Genomic DNA, 16,716 nt, shown 5'->3' on the forward strand with positions numbered 1-16,716 from the left:
TTTGCCATAATAGCTCCCCATTGATTGGTGTCATATTTTGTTTTATACTGCTCCAATGAAAGGTTTCAGGTGTTTTTAAGTGCTATAAAAGTATAAAAAAATGCATTTTTATGGGTATCTTTTGAAGTTTAACCTGTTCAGCATATCTGTAAAATGTCCACTGAATGTACTTCTAATGACCAGTTTGTGTTGAACCTGATACCAGTAAATGTTCACAAGGGGACTGAACAAAATTCAAATGGTATCATTGTCTCTATAATGTGCTTGAAGCTAATTTTCTAAGAGATTGTTACAGAGAAGATAACTATGAAGTATTTGAAGTTCTGCTGGTCAGAAATTGCCTTTTAACTATTCCCTTTTGTTATGTTATGTTGCTCAGGTAACTTTGCAAGGTCTCAGCCCATGGCATCCTGCAAATTCAAGTTTGGGGCAGCAGTCCAGTCTTCGACAACAGTCCAGTCGGCTTCAGACCGAGCTAGCTGAATACAGACAACAGAACAGGGAGTTGCAGGAGAAACTTGTAGTTACTGAGGCCACGGTCAAGGCCCAGGACAACCAGTTGCAACAATACAGAGACTTACTCAGTACGTATCAGTTCAGTCTGCCAATTAGTAGAAAGACCAATAGCAATGTCTTGTACAAGGGTTGATTTGGTTGTCTGCCGCTGTCCTTTTGGAAGGAGTTATATTTACTTATCAGCTTAATGATTTTCACCGTCAATAAATTATCAATATCAGAAGACATTAGAATGGGGAATGGGGTGGTTTATATCTGGGGCATAGTGTAACTGTCTGACCTACTGACAATATGCCTGACACTGTCTATGTTATCAGAGAGTATGCCAATTTAAATGTTCTGTGTTCGCATCCATGGCATTTGCAGTGCAACTTCTGAAGTGAAATGTGCTTAAGTAGAAAGAATGGGTAACATTTTTGATCTTGCATTCTGCTACAAATTAGTAAACCCATTGACTTGGTGAGAGAAAACAAAGTAACTTTAAGTCAAGGCTCATTTTTTCCTCTTGCCACTTGCAGCAAAGTTGTCTAGTGAAAATTGACCAATAGATTTTGATGCAGCACGTTCCCCTCTTTCACAAATCTCTGATGATGTTGAAGGACAAGAACCCTGATATCCATTGATGATAGAGCCATAAATGAGGAAAGTACTATGTATGACACACTGGACATCCTCCGTGTTAGAACACACTTGTTCATTTATGGACACATAAATAGCTGATACAGATTGTACTTCACTCTCTTGCTGTCCGTGCTATGATCTGGGAATTTTGGGGTTAATGTGTATTCCTCTTCAGGTTTCTATTTTTCACCAAAGTTATAAATCAAAATTTCTTGTCAGTAGAAAATTAGATTTCTATGCTACTCAATTAAATGAATCATTCAGGATGTTACTGTTTGGGAAGGAGAAACTGGAGGCACTAAACATACATTTTAAAAAGTCTTTGAGAAAACCAATGGGTAAAGACAAGAGAGTGAAAAAAATACATTCTGTTCATGGAGAATAAACAAGGAAATTAAAGACTTTTAGTTACACCTCAGTTGTAACTTTGACTCCTGTATTCTGGGCTGTATGTATAACACAACTATTCAGCATGGATTTAAAAAGAGACAACTGAACTTGATATTTTGAGAAATACTACATTTCCAAAATACATTTGATAAAGTGTCACTTAAGAGCTTATATTAATTATGAGTGAAATGGTGCCAACGGGACTGTAACAACATTGAAGAGAGGTGCAAATTGCAGAAAACAATATGAGTGTTTGGCACCATAAATGGTGTTGCTAATTTTATTTGAAGACTTTTGATATGTTGAGTTTCTATGTATATCTGATATATTTTTGTCCTGAGAAAGAGAGCTAACAAAATCACTATCTGAAGAGGAACAGCACAAACAAAATCTTCCACCTCATGGTACAATGTATTAAAGTTGTCAATTACTGCACGAATGCGGAACCTGCAGCAATGTTTTATCTTACCAATAGAAAGATGTGTTTGAAATTTACTTGATTTACTGTGATGTTTGTCCATTTCCTAGCTGAATCATCAGTGGAACAGGAGAGTAAACAGGTGCAAGTGGATCTGCAGGATCTTGGTTATGAGACTTGTGGAAGAAGTGAAAATGAAGCAGAAAGAGAGGAAACCAGTAGCCCAGGTAAATATTGGAGCAACTCAGTGGGACGTTCTATCAGAAGGTGGATTGATGTTCTGATGGTAGTTTTTTTTTTGTAGATATTTTTATTGAAATTTAACATTTTTGCAAATTTACAAAAATAAACAAAACTCTCAAATACAAACATTGATGTACAATTAAATCATATATACAATAGTCATAATTTAACAAAGAAAAGAAAAAGAAAGAAAACAAAAAAAGAAAAAGAAACGAAAAAAGAAAAAAAAAACTCAACTTTCTACTAATCTAACCTATAACTAACCAGAGTGTATACCTAAGTCTCTTACATGCTCGGAATGTATAAACATCAAATATAATAAAACCCGTATTCGCGCAGGATTCCTCTCCCAAGGGGCCCCGGAGCAGCCCGGTCTGAAATCTTCACTAAATAAAAGCCCTTGTTAGGATAGCCGAAATATCTGCATTTATACAATACAAAAAGGGCTGCCATATTTTATAAAATAATTCAGTCTTTCGGTGCACCATATTTGTAAGGAAGTCAAGGGGGATATATTCCATAATTAATCTGTGCCAATTTGAAAGTCCAGGGGGGCCCTCAGCCACCCAGTTCACCAAAATATTTTTCCTTGCACAGAAAGAGAGAATAGAAAATAGTCTCTTCCCATGCATATCCAGAGATGAGAGGTTCGAAAAGCCCAAAAGGAGAGATACAGGGTCCACCCTAATTTCCGTTCCTAAAATTTCTGTCAGGGTATTTGCCACTTTAGTCCAGTATCTGCGGATTTTCTGACAAGTCCACAGACAATGTGCAAGAGTACCCACCTCTATTTTGCATTTAGGACACATTGGAGATGCTCCTGCCTTAAATTTTGCCAGTCGAGCCGGAGCTATGTGGGCCCTATGAAGTATCTTTAGTTGGATAGCCTGAGTTCTGTTACAGATAGCAATTCTTCTAGCATTTTCCCAAATGTCATTCCACATATCCTCAGAGATTTCTAGCCCCAAGTCCTGCTCCCATGTTTTAAGCAGGTCATCCATGTCTCCTGAGACTCCATCATGTAGCAAATGGTATATAGTACTAACGGAGGATGCCCCCGCTGGTCGTAAGACATTACGTTCTCTGTATGATTTATAAAGACTATCTATTAATGTAGTCTTCCTCTGTATATAATCTCGAACTTGGAAGTATCGAAAGAGATCCCCATTAGGTATTCCGAATTTCAGACGCAGCTGCTCAAAGGACATCAGGATCCCATCTTTAAATAGGTCCCCTAAGCATGAGATGCCCCTGGATCTCCAGAGTTTAAAGGTGGCATCTGTAATCCCCGGTTGGAATCCCCATGCGCCTACTATTGGTGCATGGGGGGATGTTTTATGTGAGTTACCCTCATTTTGCCGCATTATATTCCAGGCCTTAATTGTGTTTAATATTATGGGATTTTTACAGTGGTCTGTAATGATTTTCCTCTTATCTGAAAATAAAAGGTTAATAAGTGGGTATTTTACTTGGGAGGCTTCGATATCCAGCCAAATTGATTGTGGATCAGATGAAACCCAATCAGCTATGTAACTTAGTAGGGAGCTTAACTGATATTTCCTAAAGTCTGGGAAGTCCAGTCCTCCCCTTGCCTGTGGAAGCTGTAGCTTCTTCAGCTTAATAAGGGGCCGTCTATGGTTCCAAATAAAGGAGCCCAACCAGCCATATAATTTACGTAGGGCTAGCCTTGGCAGCATCAGCGGGAGCATTCTCATAGGATATAAGAGACGGGGCAGAACATTCATTTTAATTAATGCTATTCTCCCTAGCCAGGAAATCGGAAGGTCTCTCCATCGCTGGAGGTCCTGCCTTATCCTTTCCATTAATTGTACAAAATTAGCCCTATACAGCTGATCAAATACTGGCGTGATAAAAATACCTAAATATAAGAAGCCCTCCAGGGACCAACGGAAGGGAAAAGGGGATCCGTCCATTAAGTGGGGTATCATAGCCAGACCACCCATTGGCATGGCTTCCGATTTTGAAAAATTAATTTTATAGCCTGAGAATGCACTAAATGTATTAATAACTTGAATTAGACGAGGCACTGACATTAAAGGATTACTGAGGAATAAGAGAACGTCATCTGCATAGAGGGTAATTTTGTGTTTACCTGTACCAATCCTCGGGGCCGTTATATTAGGATCAGTCCGGATGGCTTCTGCTAATGGTTCGATTATCAGTGTAAACAACAATGGTGAGAGAGGACATCCTTGACGGCAGCCCCTACCCACACTGAAGCCATCCGATCTTAACCCATTAGTAATAACAGCTGCTTTGGGGTCATTATACAATGTTGAAACCCATTTGGTAAACACCTGTCCAATGCCAAACCTTTCCAATGTGTAAAATAAATATGACCATTCAACCCTATCGAATGCCTTTTCCGCATCCAATGAAATTACTACTCCTGGTATCTTTCCCTGATGACAGGCTTGGATCATATTCAAGACCCTTCTGATATTATTGGATGATCTGCGGCCCTTAATAAATCCCGTCTGGTCCTCCTTTATAATATATGGCAGTACCCTTTCTAGTCTTAGTGCTAACATTTTTGAGAGAATTTTAAAGTCTACATTTAGTAAGGATATTGGTCTGTAAGATGCACAATCTTCTGGGTCTTTTCCTTTTTTGAGGATAAGAGAAATATTTGCTTCTTTCAGCGTGGGCGGGAGACAGACCTGACTATGCGCAAAATTATACATATCCATAAGTGGGTCAACCAATATTCCTGTAAATTCTTTATAGAATTCAGCTTGAAAACCATCCGGGCCCGGTGCTTTTCCGCTCTGAAGTTGCCTAATTGCCTCAAGTATTTCTTGGACTGTTAAAGGGGTATTTAGGGCCGACACCTGTTCCGGAGTCAGGCCCGGGAAGGTCAAATTTTTAAAAAATGACTGCATCCTCCTAATCCTATCTTCACAATCCTGCGATCTATATAGTTTAGAATAAAATTCTTTAAAGGTCGCATTGATCTTTTTATGATCATGAGACAGGGTACCTGTACTTTCCTTGATGGTCGGAATAGTTTGAGGGGCTTTCTTTTTCTTTGCAAGAAATGCTAAGTATCTACCCGGTTTGTCGCCACATTCATATAATCTTTGTTTCGCAAATAATATTTCCCTTTTAGCCGTTTGAGTAAGCGCGGTGTTTAAAGCTGTTCTAAGAGCTGTAATCCTCTGCAATTTTGTGATAGAAGGTCTATCAGCGTATGCTGTTTCGGCTGCTTTTAGGCGAGCTTCGAGCAGACGCTGTTGCTCTCCCTTCATTTTCCTCTGGGTCGCTGAATAGGAGATTATCAAACCTCGTGCATAAGCTTTGATGGTCTCCCACATCATTGACGGATTACTAGCCGTACCAGTATTAATTTCTAAAAAAGTTTTAAGTTCTTGGGAGAAGTACTTTAAAAATTTGCTATCTTTTATCAGGAAGGGGTCCATACGCCAATGCCGAGCAGATGTCCCATTGTTCTTTACCTTAGTTTCCATGTATACAGCAGCATGGTCAGAGATTGCTATAGTACCTATTTTACAGGTTGCTATAGAGTTTAGAAAAATCGATGGGGCAAAAAACATATCAATTCTTGTGTGACATTTATGTGGATTAGAGTAGAAAGAAAAATCTCTACCCTGTGGATGGAGACATCTCCATACATCTACCAATCCTAATTCTTTATTCAGGTCCGCCAGTTGTCTAGATCTGGGAGATACTCCAGCGGCACTCTTGGGAATCCTGTCTATTTCCGGATCCATAATACAATTATAGGGGGAGACTTTAATTGTATGACGGGCACCAAAGGCCATCAGTTTTGAAAAAGCTTCCGTTATGAATTTAAAGGGGTGTGCCGGGGGGCAGTACACATTTAAGATCCCATATTCCTCTCCATTTATGAGGGCTTTAATCAAAATATATCGTCCAGATTCGTCTTTTATCTGATTTAGAATTTTCAAAGGGAAGTTCTTCCGGACAAGGATAACGACTCCCCTGCTTTTTGAATTAAAAGAGGAAAAAAAGGCCTGATCAAATCCGCCCTGTCGTAATTTTAAGTGTTCTTTATCCGACAGGTGTGTCTCCTGTAGGAGAGCTATATCAACTCTCTCCTTCTTAAGATTTGATAATATTTTCTTCCTTTTAACTGGCGAATTACTCCCCCTGACATTCCAGGTGCACCACTTAACCGACTGTTCAGCCATAATCATCTGGACAGATCCGAGACCCCTCGGGAGGGGAAACCCTATCTAGAACATCCCGAGCATGGAGCATACAAGATTTACAAAAGTAAAGACTCTCTGATACACTCAAAACAATATAACAAAAAACTCTTTCTAAGTATAAAAAATATAAAACATTCCGAATTGGAGATTTTCTCCCTTGTTCCCAGGGAGCGTCACTTCCTCTCCCACAGTCCAGCTTACCCTCTTCCAACCAGTGCCCCACCCTTGACCCAGGTGTTCCTCAATAAAATGAGAATTCAAATATAATATAAAGCTAGAGTTAACAGTGAACACCCCACCCCCACCCACACCCACATCTAAATATATTTGGGAATATTAATACCATATATAACTATAAGATTACAATCTCAACACGTAATACTTAAATATAATACCACAAAATAACAGGGGAAAGAAAAACAACCCCGCTCCTAAAAACAGAAGTAAAATAGAATAAGGTAACCACCTCTCCCCATCAACATTAACCAAACGCCCCAACATATATATATACATACACGCATAGGGGGAAAGATAAGAAAAGATGAAGGGATGTAAACCAAAATAATGGGAAAGGCAGACCAGCGTCCACAATCTCTTACAGTTTATTTAAGAGAGTCCAAGAATTCCTTAGCCTTCTCTGGTGATCCGAAGTTATATATGGATCCTTCGTGGCTAAGGCGTAGCGTCGCTGGATATCGTAAGGAGTACTGGATATTTAAGTCCCTTAAACGCTTCTTCGCCTCATCGAATGCCTTCCTCTTTCGGACCAAAGCTGGGGAGAAGTCCTGGAACAGCATGATCCTGGATCCTTTGTGGGTCATAGCTTGGGGATCTTTTCCCAGATTTCTTGAGGCTTCCAGGAGCATCTGCCTCTCCCTATAGCTCTGCAGCTGGAACAGGACCGGGCGTGGGCGCTGGGTTGAGCCGGGCCCACGTACTGTGACCCGGTAGGCCCATTCTACCCTTACCTGGCCTGATCCAGCAGGCAGATTTAAAAGTTGTGGCAGCCAATGCTCTAAGAATGCTGTCAGCTGACCTCCCTCTTCCTGCTCGGGCAGGCCCAATAACCGAATATTTTTTCTACGACATCGATTTTCGAGATCATCAATGTGGTTTTCTAGGTTCTGGACTCGATTCTCGAGAAAACGGATGTGGTCGGCTGTTGATTTTATCCCAGTCTCTGAGGCTGCGGCCTTCGACTCCACCTCTCTGACTCGGCACTCCAATTCCTGAATGTCTCTGCCCTGCTTCTGCAGCTCGGCTGATAGTGCTTCTCTGCTCTGCCGAGACTCATCGATAAAAGCATCAATCTTCGCCTCCCACCTGGCAAACATCTCCTCAAAGCTCATCTTCATTGGTAAATCTCCTGAAGTAGCTGAAGACACCTTTGTTGCAGCTGAAGAGGGAGAGGGTGGGGGAGGGGTCCCTGCTTTCTTAGAGCCACCTGTTCCCTTCCCTTTACTCATTTTCCAGCTAGTATTAGACTATTTAAATGTACTAATAGGTAACTATTTAAGGTTAACAACTATTATAAATGGTTTAGTGAGTGTGGTGGGGGTGGATAGCCCACTTTTCCCAAGTTTTGGGTAGAGCACTGTGGACTCAGTCTTGCTGGGTCGCCGCCATCTTGGATCCCCCCCTGATGGTAGTTTAACCTTGTCCTGGAGCCAGGAAAAGGGCACTCTGAAGATCCATAAACTTAGTGAACAGTCTTCCATTTTATTTTCTAATTTCCAAAGATTTCTATATTGAGAAGAATGGAAGTGTTAATGCAAACTTTAGGTTGAGGGCTGATGGCTATCCATGAGACACAGTACATTCTGGTCCCTGCAGTTCAGAGAATGGATATTGCACTTGTAATGTTAATGTGTCATTCCACTTTTGGAGAGGATTTTTGTCATATTTCCAAGTCTTTTTGTTTCAGTTTTCTGACATCTGCAATTTATTTATTATTCCTTTTTCACTGTAGTTTCCTGCCAATTCCAAACAACCTTTTTTGTTCTGTATCCCCAGCACACCCCTTGAGTCTGTATATAGTTTTCCTTCATCAACTTCTTATTTGTTTGCATATCTGTGGATGTTGTTGCTGCTGCTGGCAATATTCAATGCTTTTCACTCATTTCTTTGTCCTTGTTTTTCACCAAATGAATGCCAATCAGATGTTTTACCTAGGGCTGCTCTTCCTGTCTGATAATTCTCTGAGAGCAACTGCTCTTTTGCTTTCATTGATAATAAGTTGAATTGCCATATTCTGGCTGCTTGGATTCTGAAACACAACTATTGTGGCAAAACTGTAGTATTTGGCATTATTATGTCTTGGAAACTGAGAGTGGTTTCTGTAGTTAGCAATTATCCTACTATTCAAGTAGTGGTCAATCTCGTATAAGGTGATGTTTTGGAAACTAGAAAATCCAAACTCTTGTATTTGTACCCACTTGCCATTGAAGTCACAGTCTCCCTGGTGCAAACCTGCACATTGATAGAATCATACCAAAGCACACCAGTGAAGTCAGCTGTTCAGTTCCAGGCATCTGCACGTGTTGAAGTGTAAGGTCAAGGGTTACCACTTCACTGATGAATGATGTGTATGTGTGTTTTTAGCAGCACACTAAGTTCATAATTTTTGCACATTCCTTTGCCCCTTTAAAATTCATTTTATTCTTGTGCATGTCAAATTCTCCAGTGTTATGAAAAAGATTACGTGGTGGCTCAGTGCTTAGCACTGCTGCCTCTCAGTGCCAGGGGCAAGAGTTTGATTCCAGCTTTGGGTGACTATTAGTGTCGAGTTTGTACATGTCTGGGTTTTTGTAAGATACTCCGGTTTCCACCAACAGTCCAAATTGTGCAGGTCAGCTGGATTGGATATGCTAAATTTCCCAGTAGTGTCCAGGATGGGTTGGTTAACTATGGAAATATGGGGATAGGGTGGGAGGCTGTAGGATGCAGTTTGAAAGTTGGTGCAGACTCGATGGGCTAAATGGCCTTTTCCCGCACTGTAGTGATTCTATTTTGAAGTAACCATTTTTTTAAAGGCCTATTTATGTTTTGGCCTGTATTTTAATCTCATGTATGTGTCTCAATCTTTCCTCTCTGTGAATATTTTTTAACATTATTTTAATGTTTTTAATTTCCTGAAACAAGGACAGAAATTGCAGGCAAAATTTGGTAGATCTGGCAGCATCTGTGGGAAGAAAGCAGAGTTACCAGATTTTGCCAGCAATTTCTGTTTTGTTTCAAATCTCCAGCATCTGCAGTTCGTTGTTTTTCTTTGACTTCTTTTAACTTCCTGATCTGTTGTCTGAGAATTCTTATTGGAGTTGCTGCTTACCCTCCTTGTTGCCATCACTTTAGCTTCAAGACCTTTGTTACAATTTTTCTCCTGTTTCTACTAGTTGAATATTTTAACATCAAATTTAACCCCAGCTTACTTCACGACATCATCCCTACTATCTGCAGTGCTTTGTGACATGACTCACACCCCTCACCCACCAGAAGGTAGGTAGGAGGTACATCATATTTTAAAAGCAACTCCTTGTTATTTTTTGAACATTAATTTTGTAAACATTGATTACTTGAAAAAGTGATTTTGAGAAGCATAAATGGACATTCTCTGAACTGAGTACTCAACAGTGTTAGTGAAAGCAGAGGATTTTCTGAAACCGGTCCAACATATTTTACAACAGTAAAGTAAGTGAATCTGCTTTGGTGAATCTGCTTTTGTGAATCATTCACTAAGCTGACTCAATTTGTTTACAAATGTGGTGCATCACGAAGATGAAGACTATTAGTGCTGGGAATTGGCATAATTCCCTCTGTGAGATCTCTGGTCAGTGTTCCCAGGTCAGGTTTGACGTAAGCTTAAAGCTTATCAGTGTTTGCTAGGAGAGGCATAGATGGTGAGAGTGAGGTTGAAAGTAACTCAATGCTCCAAACAAGGCCAATGACAAAGTAATTCAGGCAGACTTGATAAGAGCTCATTAACATTTTTATCTCAGTTTCCTGCCTAGCAACCAACCACATGAAGAGGTTGTCCAATGGGAAGGAGGAAATAGCAGCATCAGATCACTGTCATGGACCTTTGGGTATAGTCTCTGGCTGTTGGGAGAGAGACAGCATATGACTAAGGCAAAGGAGAGAGATCCCAAGAGAGTAGGAGTGGGAGATATGAACTGACCATTCGGAAATGTTGTGGACATAGCCACAGTTGGGCAACTGTTTGTAAGCAGAAAGGTGAGAAAGAGCCAATAATCATGACTGCACTTTGGGGATGAAAGTTTTAATTGAGGGAAGGAGAACAGTAAAGAAAAACGGGGAGAATACTCTCAACCTATTGTGCAAGCATTAGTTCCTACTTTAATGACTATGAATAATAAGGCATGTCACAATTCCAGTTTGGATGGGATGATGCTTCATTAACATCTTTAAGTTAGACACCCAAATAACACTTAAATATAGCTGTGATGATCCTTCTCCAGCCATACTCTGAAGTACCTGCTCCATGATTCAGTTGTCAGGGGTCTACCACCCCAGGATCCTGCTTCCCTCTTCATTCTTTTTTTCTTCTTTCCATATATTGGCATTGCTGATTAGGCCAGCATTTATTGTGTATCCCTAATTGCCCTGCATAAGATGGTGAGCTGCCTTCTTGAACTATGCACCCAGAGTGCAGTTGGGTAGGGTTCCAGGAATTTGACCCAGCAACATTGATGGAACAGCAATGTATTTCAAAGTCAGGCAAATATATGGCTTGGAGGGAAATTTGCAGGTGGTGGCGTTCCTATAGTTCTGCTGCCATTGTCCTTTCCATTGATGGAGGTTATGGATTAAGGAGGTGTGGCAAGTTATTGCAGTGTATCTTCTAGATGGTCCATACTGATGATGATTTGTCAGTGGTAAAATGAGTGCTTTTGAACGCGGTGGATGCATTGCTAATCAAGTGGAATGCTTTGACCTGGATGTAATTGTGCTTCTTTAAGATGTTCCATTGAAAGCATGTGGAAGATATTCCATCACGCTCCTGACAATGTCTTGTAGATGGTGCACAGACATTGGCCAGAGAGGAAGGGCCTCTGATCTGTTCTTGAACTGAGAGTATTTAGTGCTGATCCAGATCAGTTTCTAATCAATGGTAACACCCCTAGGATGTTTTTCTTAGGACAATCAGTATAGTAATGCCATTAAATATTAAGGACCGATGGTTAGAGCCTATCTTGTTAGAGATGGTCGTTGACTGGCACTGATGATCAGTAGCAAGGGAAATTTGCACTACAGATCAAGCCTGGATATTGTTCAGGTCCCACTGCATGTAAACTAAATATTTGGAGTGGCAAAATGTGCTGCACATTATGCAAACATCAGTGAACATTCCCACTTCTGACCTCATGATGGAGGGAAGCTCATTTATGAAGCAGCTGAAAATGTTTGCACTTAAAACAATATCTTAAGAAACTGTTGTGATGACCTTGGACAGCCACAATCATCATCTTTTGTGTTCTTTTTAGAATCATATAAGCCCTACAGTAGGGAAGCAGGCCATTCAGTCTGAGTCCACACCGACCCTCCAAAGAGTACCCAGGCCCAACCCCCTAGTCTATGCCTATAATTCTGCATTTACATGGCTAATCCATCGAGCCTGCACATCCCTAGAAACTAAGGTGGATTAGCCATGCTAAATTGCCCAAACACATTTTGGATTGTGGGAGGAAACCCATGCAGACATGGGAGAATGTACAAACTCTACACAGACAGTCACACGAGGGTGGAATTGTACCCAGGTCCCTGGCTCCGTAAGGCAGCAGGGCTAATCACTGAGCCACCATGCTGCCCAGGAGGGAGTTTTATCCCCTGATTCCCACAGATTTCATTTTTACTAGGGTTCCTTGTTGCCATACATGGTCAAATGATGTCTTGATATGAAGGGCAGTCACTCTTACCTCACCTCTGAAACTGAGCTTCTCCGTCCATGTCTGAGTAAAGGCAATACTTAAGTCAGTATCTACATGGCCCTGGCAGAATGCAAGTTGAGTGTCAGTGAGTATTGCTGAAAAACTGCTGTTTGAAAACCACTGTCGATGACCCTATGAATTACTTGGTTGATTATTGAGAATAGACTGGTAATTGGCTGGTTTGGATTTGTCCTGTCTTTTGCAGACAGGATACACCTGGGCAATCTTCCATATTTTCTGCTAGATGCCGGTGTTGTAGCTATATGTGTTGCAGTTGGTGCTGGAACACAAATCTTCCAGTACTATTGCTGGAATGTTGTCAATGTCTACAGCTTCTGAAGTAGTTGGCACCACTCATTTTTTTTTTGAGATCACGTGGAATGCATTGAATTAGCTGAAGCCAGCCATCTGTTATGCTCAAGACCTCAGGAGGAGGACCAAATGGATTATCCACTCTGCAGTTCTGACTGAAGATGCAAGCAAGTACTTCAGTCTTACTTTTTGCACTGTTATCTCCCCTATCATTGCTGATGGGAATCTTTGTGGCACTGCATCCTCCTTTTGATTAATTGTCCACCTCCATTCAAGACATTGCAGGACTGCAGAGCTTTGGTTTGAACTTCTTTGTTGTAGAATCTCCTTGTGCTGCTTTTAGCATACTGCATCCACTGTATGGCATGCAAGTAACTTTGTTGTCCTCTAACCAAGTTGACATCTCATTTTTAGGTATGTCTGGTGCTGCTAGGTATGTTAGGTGTGAAGATGCACATTGTGCTGGTGAGACCACCTGATTTCTCATTGAGGGATACCCTCCATAGTGTAGTATTGCACTACCACTGCGCTATACGAGACAGATTTTTCATGAGCTCTCTGCACCTAGTATATCCTCCTGTACTCTTAATTTTACCATGGTTAATTTCCTGCCTTGATGGTAATGATGGAGTAGAGGATATGCTGGGCAATGAGGTTGCAGATTGTTGTTGAGTACAATTCTGCTGCTACTGATGGCACAAGCACCTCTTTGATGCCCAGTTTTGAGTTGCTTGATCTATTTGAAGTTTCTCTCATGGTATTAGTCTGTTACCATACTATAGAGAGTAACCTTAATGTCTTTGGACATAACCTTAAGGACTTTGTCTCCACCCTGACTATGCAGTGATCATTCCTACAGATATAAAGTTTATCAGTGCATCTGCGCTAATACAGTCAATGAAGACAAGGTCAGGTATGTTCTTCCCTCCGTGCTTGCTGCAGACCCGTCTTAGCAGTTATGCCCTTTAGGTTAGTCAGTAATGGTGTTACTGGTGTTACTTTTGATGATGAATGTTGAAGTTCCCCATGAAGAGTACATTCTTGTGCCCTTGTCAACCTCAGTTCATCCTCCAAGTGGTATTTAACGTGGAGGAGGAGCACTGTCTCATTAGTTTTTGCTTATCGTGACATCTTGTATCTCTTTCAGCTCCATTGAGTAGCCACTTCTAATTATCCAAATTTTTACATTTACTCATTATTCTTTATAAGAAATCTTTTCAGGGAAAATGCATTTCTTTCTATCTCTTACAAGAAGTCTTATTCCCTCCCTGATTCTCTATGCTCTAATGTAATGCAGTAATATTGATCAGGGCTGAAACTTTCCAGGTTCTTGGAAGTTTGTGTGGAGATGCTTTGGAGAAATCAGTGACAAAAGGGTTGTCTGCCTGGTTTCCTGATGAATACCTGCCTCCTGTTGCTTTCCCAGGAGTTGGTTAAGTCCAGTGCTGACAAATCCTAGATCTATAGGCAAATGCTAATCAAGCTTGTGGAGTGACTAATTATTAGCAACTTGCACAACACATCATAAAGCAGCTTTGTCAGTGCCCTGTGGGCTTCCTGCTGTGTGGGCACCCTTCAGTAAGCAGGATCACCTTCATAGCACAACACCAGAACTCTGAGAGAAGTGTAGAAATCTAATGGTTACTGGCAGAAAATGATAAGGCTCCCATCTTACCATTGATTGAGGACTCTCTGATATCAATGTCTCCAAACATTGTCAACTTTACTTCGCTTTTCACAGATGTTGCCTGACCCACTGAAGATCGCCAACATTTTCTCCTTTTTGTTTTTCAAAAGCTATTAGGGTTAAGAAACAAAAATGATTGACACAATATTGTAGGTACAGGAAACTGAAAATCTTCATTGTTAAAGTCTGTACGTGCCTTGAAATTCTGGTATGATTGAGCATCGGATTAAATCTGGCATTCAGCTCAGGAATGATGCCTCCTGCTTTCGAGTAGCCGGCCAGCTTTCAAACCATAAGACCATAAGACATAGGAACAGAATTAGGCCATTCAGCCCATTGAATAGCAGAGCAGACTCAATCATGGCTGATAAGTTTCTCAACCCCATTCTCCCACTTTCTCCCCATAACTCTGATCCCCTTTCACTGAATAATCCCTCACAAAATAAAAGGGTTCTTGAGTGAAGGTGTAATGGAGGATGGCAAGATTATCTTTCAGCAACTAATGAGAGAGACAATAGGAAGTTAAGAACATTTCTGTTGGTGTTCAGTGGAATAGTTAATTTCATTCCGTGTTTTATTTCTTATCTCAGAATACAGTGAAGCTGATTTACATCTGCACCCATGCTACAAGAAAAATATGATCCAGCAACATTCTTCACTGGAGAACCCAGGCTCTTCGACCTCAAACAATGCTTTTTCTCTCCCATTGTCAATGAAGTCCTGCCTCAGAAAAGGACTGTCCATTAAAAATGGTGGGAAACCGAATGAAATTGCCATGCTACAACAACATGTCAGTGACCTTAAGGAACAACTGACCGAATCCGACAAGATCATCCGCAGCCTGCAGTCTCGTATCCGCTCCTTCTCCACAACCAGTGATTATGCCTCCAGCCTAGACCGACCACATAACATTGTCCTGGGTGACATGTTTCAGTCACTGCAGTTTGATGAGCTGTATGATGATGTCTGGCAGTCTGATGGAGGTGACCATTGCCCAGTGATGACGCAGTCCAATACTGAGATTAAGAACCTCATTCACCGTGTGACCACATTAGAATCACAGCTAAGGACTGCCAAAATGACAGGTCCTTCATCTAAAGCTGCTTCCTGGTCAGGGTAAATATACAAATGAATTATTTTGTATAAAAGTTAATCTCTTTTCTCTCCCTTTGCAATTTAATGCTTCTCCTAAATACAACTATATCTGTTAGATATGTTTCATTGAACACAAGCAGTTATCTAGCACTTCAGTCTAGTGGCTGTTCTTCATTATGATCTTGAACTCAGAGTATTTGACAGACAGTTTTACAGATGTTGTCCATTACTGTTGAATCTGGTCTTGTTTTTTTTTGGTCAGTATATTTTCAGCAATGTTTATTTGTTGGTAGTAATTGAGTATGAGACTTGGCTAATTGCAACTTCCTTCACTTGGAAATACTTGCAGCACACTAAAGTTGCAATGGCAGGGTTTGGAGTCATAAAGTCATACAGCGCAGAAACAGACCCTTCGTCCCAAATCATCCATGCTGAATAAGTTTCTTAAACAGAACTGGCCCCATTTGCCTGCATTTGGCCCATATCCGTCTAAATCTTTCCTATCCATGTACCTGTCCTCATGTTTTTTAAATGTTGCAATTGTACTGACCTCTGTCACTTTCTCTGACAACTCTCATTTCATAGATGCACTATGAAAAGGGACCTAAGATCAACTTTTTAAATCTTTCCCCTCTCACCCTAAACCGATGCCCTCTAGTTTTGGACTCCCCTACCCCGGGAAAAAGACTTGACTAATCACTTTATCTATGTCTCTCGTAATTTTATAAACCTCTATAGCATCACCCTGCAGCCTTCTATGCTCCAGACTATCCAGACTCTCCTTTTAACTCAAACCCTCTAGTCTTGTAACATCCTTGTAAACCCTTTCCAGTTTAATAATATCCTTCCTGTAGCAGGGCGACCAGAATTGTACACAATATCCAAATGTGGCCTTACAAATGTCTTGTACAGATTGGCTAACAGCACATACACCAGAGATAATTTATGAATTTGGGCAAAGCTTTGACCATCGTGATTATTCTTTGGGAATTATTGTTTCTGCCCTTCACTATTTTCCATTGATCAAAATCTCAATGATTGGATAAAATCTGTACGCTTTTCTCATCTGTAATGCTGAAACTGAATGTAACAATTATATGTATTCAATTCTTATTTTCTTTCCTTGTTCATCATGATACTATGCTCTGAACTTGGGAAAGAATGACTTCATCACATAGAAATCTCTGGTCGGATGGAGGAGGAGCATATGTGTTACCCAAATTGAATCCTTTCTTTATGTTATGTCTATCTAATCTAATAAATATATTGTTCCAA

General features: G+C 40.7%; 1 protein-coding gene across 11 annotated transcripts in view; it reads left to right on the forward strand.

The window, feature by feature from the left end:
* The window catches only part of pde4dip (phosphodiesterase 4D interacting protein), a 465,593-nt gene that overhangs the window by 369,550 nt on the left and 79,327 nt on the right, over positions 1-16,716 (forward strand). For all 11 annotated transcript variants that reach the window (XM_060830337.1, XM_060830338.1, XM_060830339.1 and 8 more), the window contains 3 exons: positions 380-584; positions 2,056-2,172; positions 14,937-15,462. In XM_060830337.1, coding sequence (XP_060686320.1) covers positions 380-584; positions 2,056-2,172; positions 14,937-15,462 — 848 coding nt within the window. The remainder of the gene's footprint in view (positions 1-379; positions 585-2,055; positions 2,173-14,936; positions 15,463-16,716) is intronic.

The sequence above is a fragment of the Hemiscyllium ocellatum genome, chromosome 9 (genome assembly GCF_020745735.1).
Source record: "Hemiscyllium ocellatum isolate sHemOce1 chromosome 9, sHemOce1.pat.X.cur, whole genome shotgun sequence".
NCBI lineage: Eukaryota > Metazoa > Chordata > Chondrichthyes > Orectolobiformes > Hemiscylliidae > Hemiscyllium > Hemiscyllium ocellatum.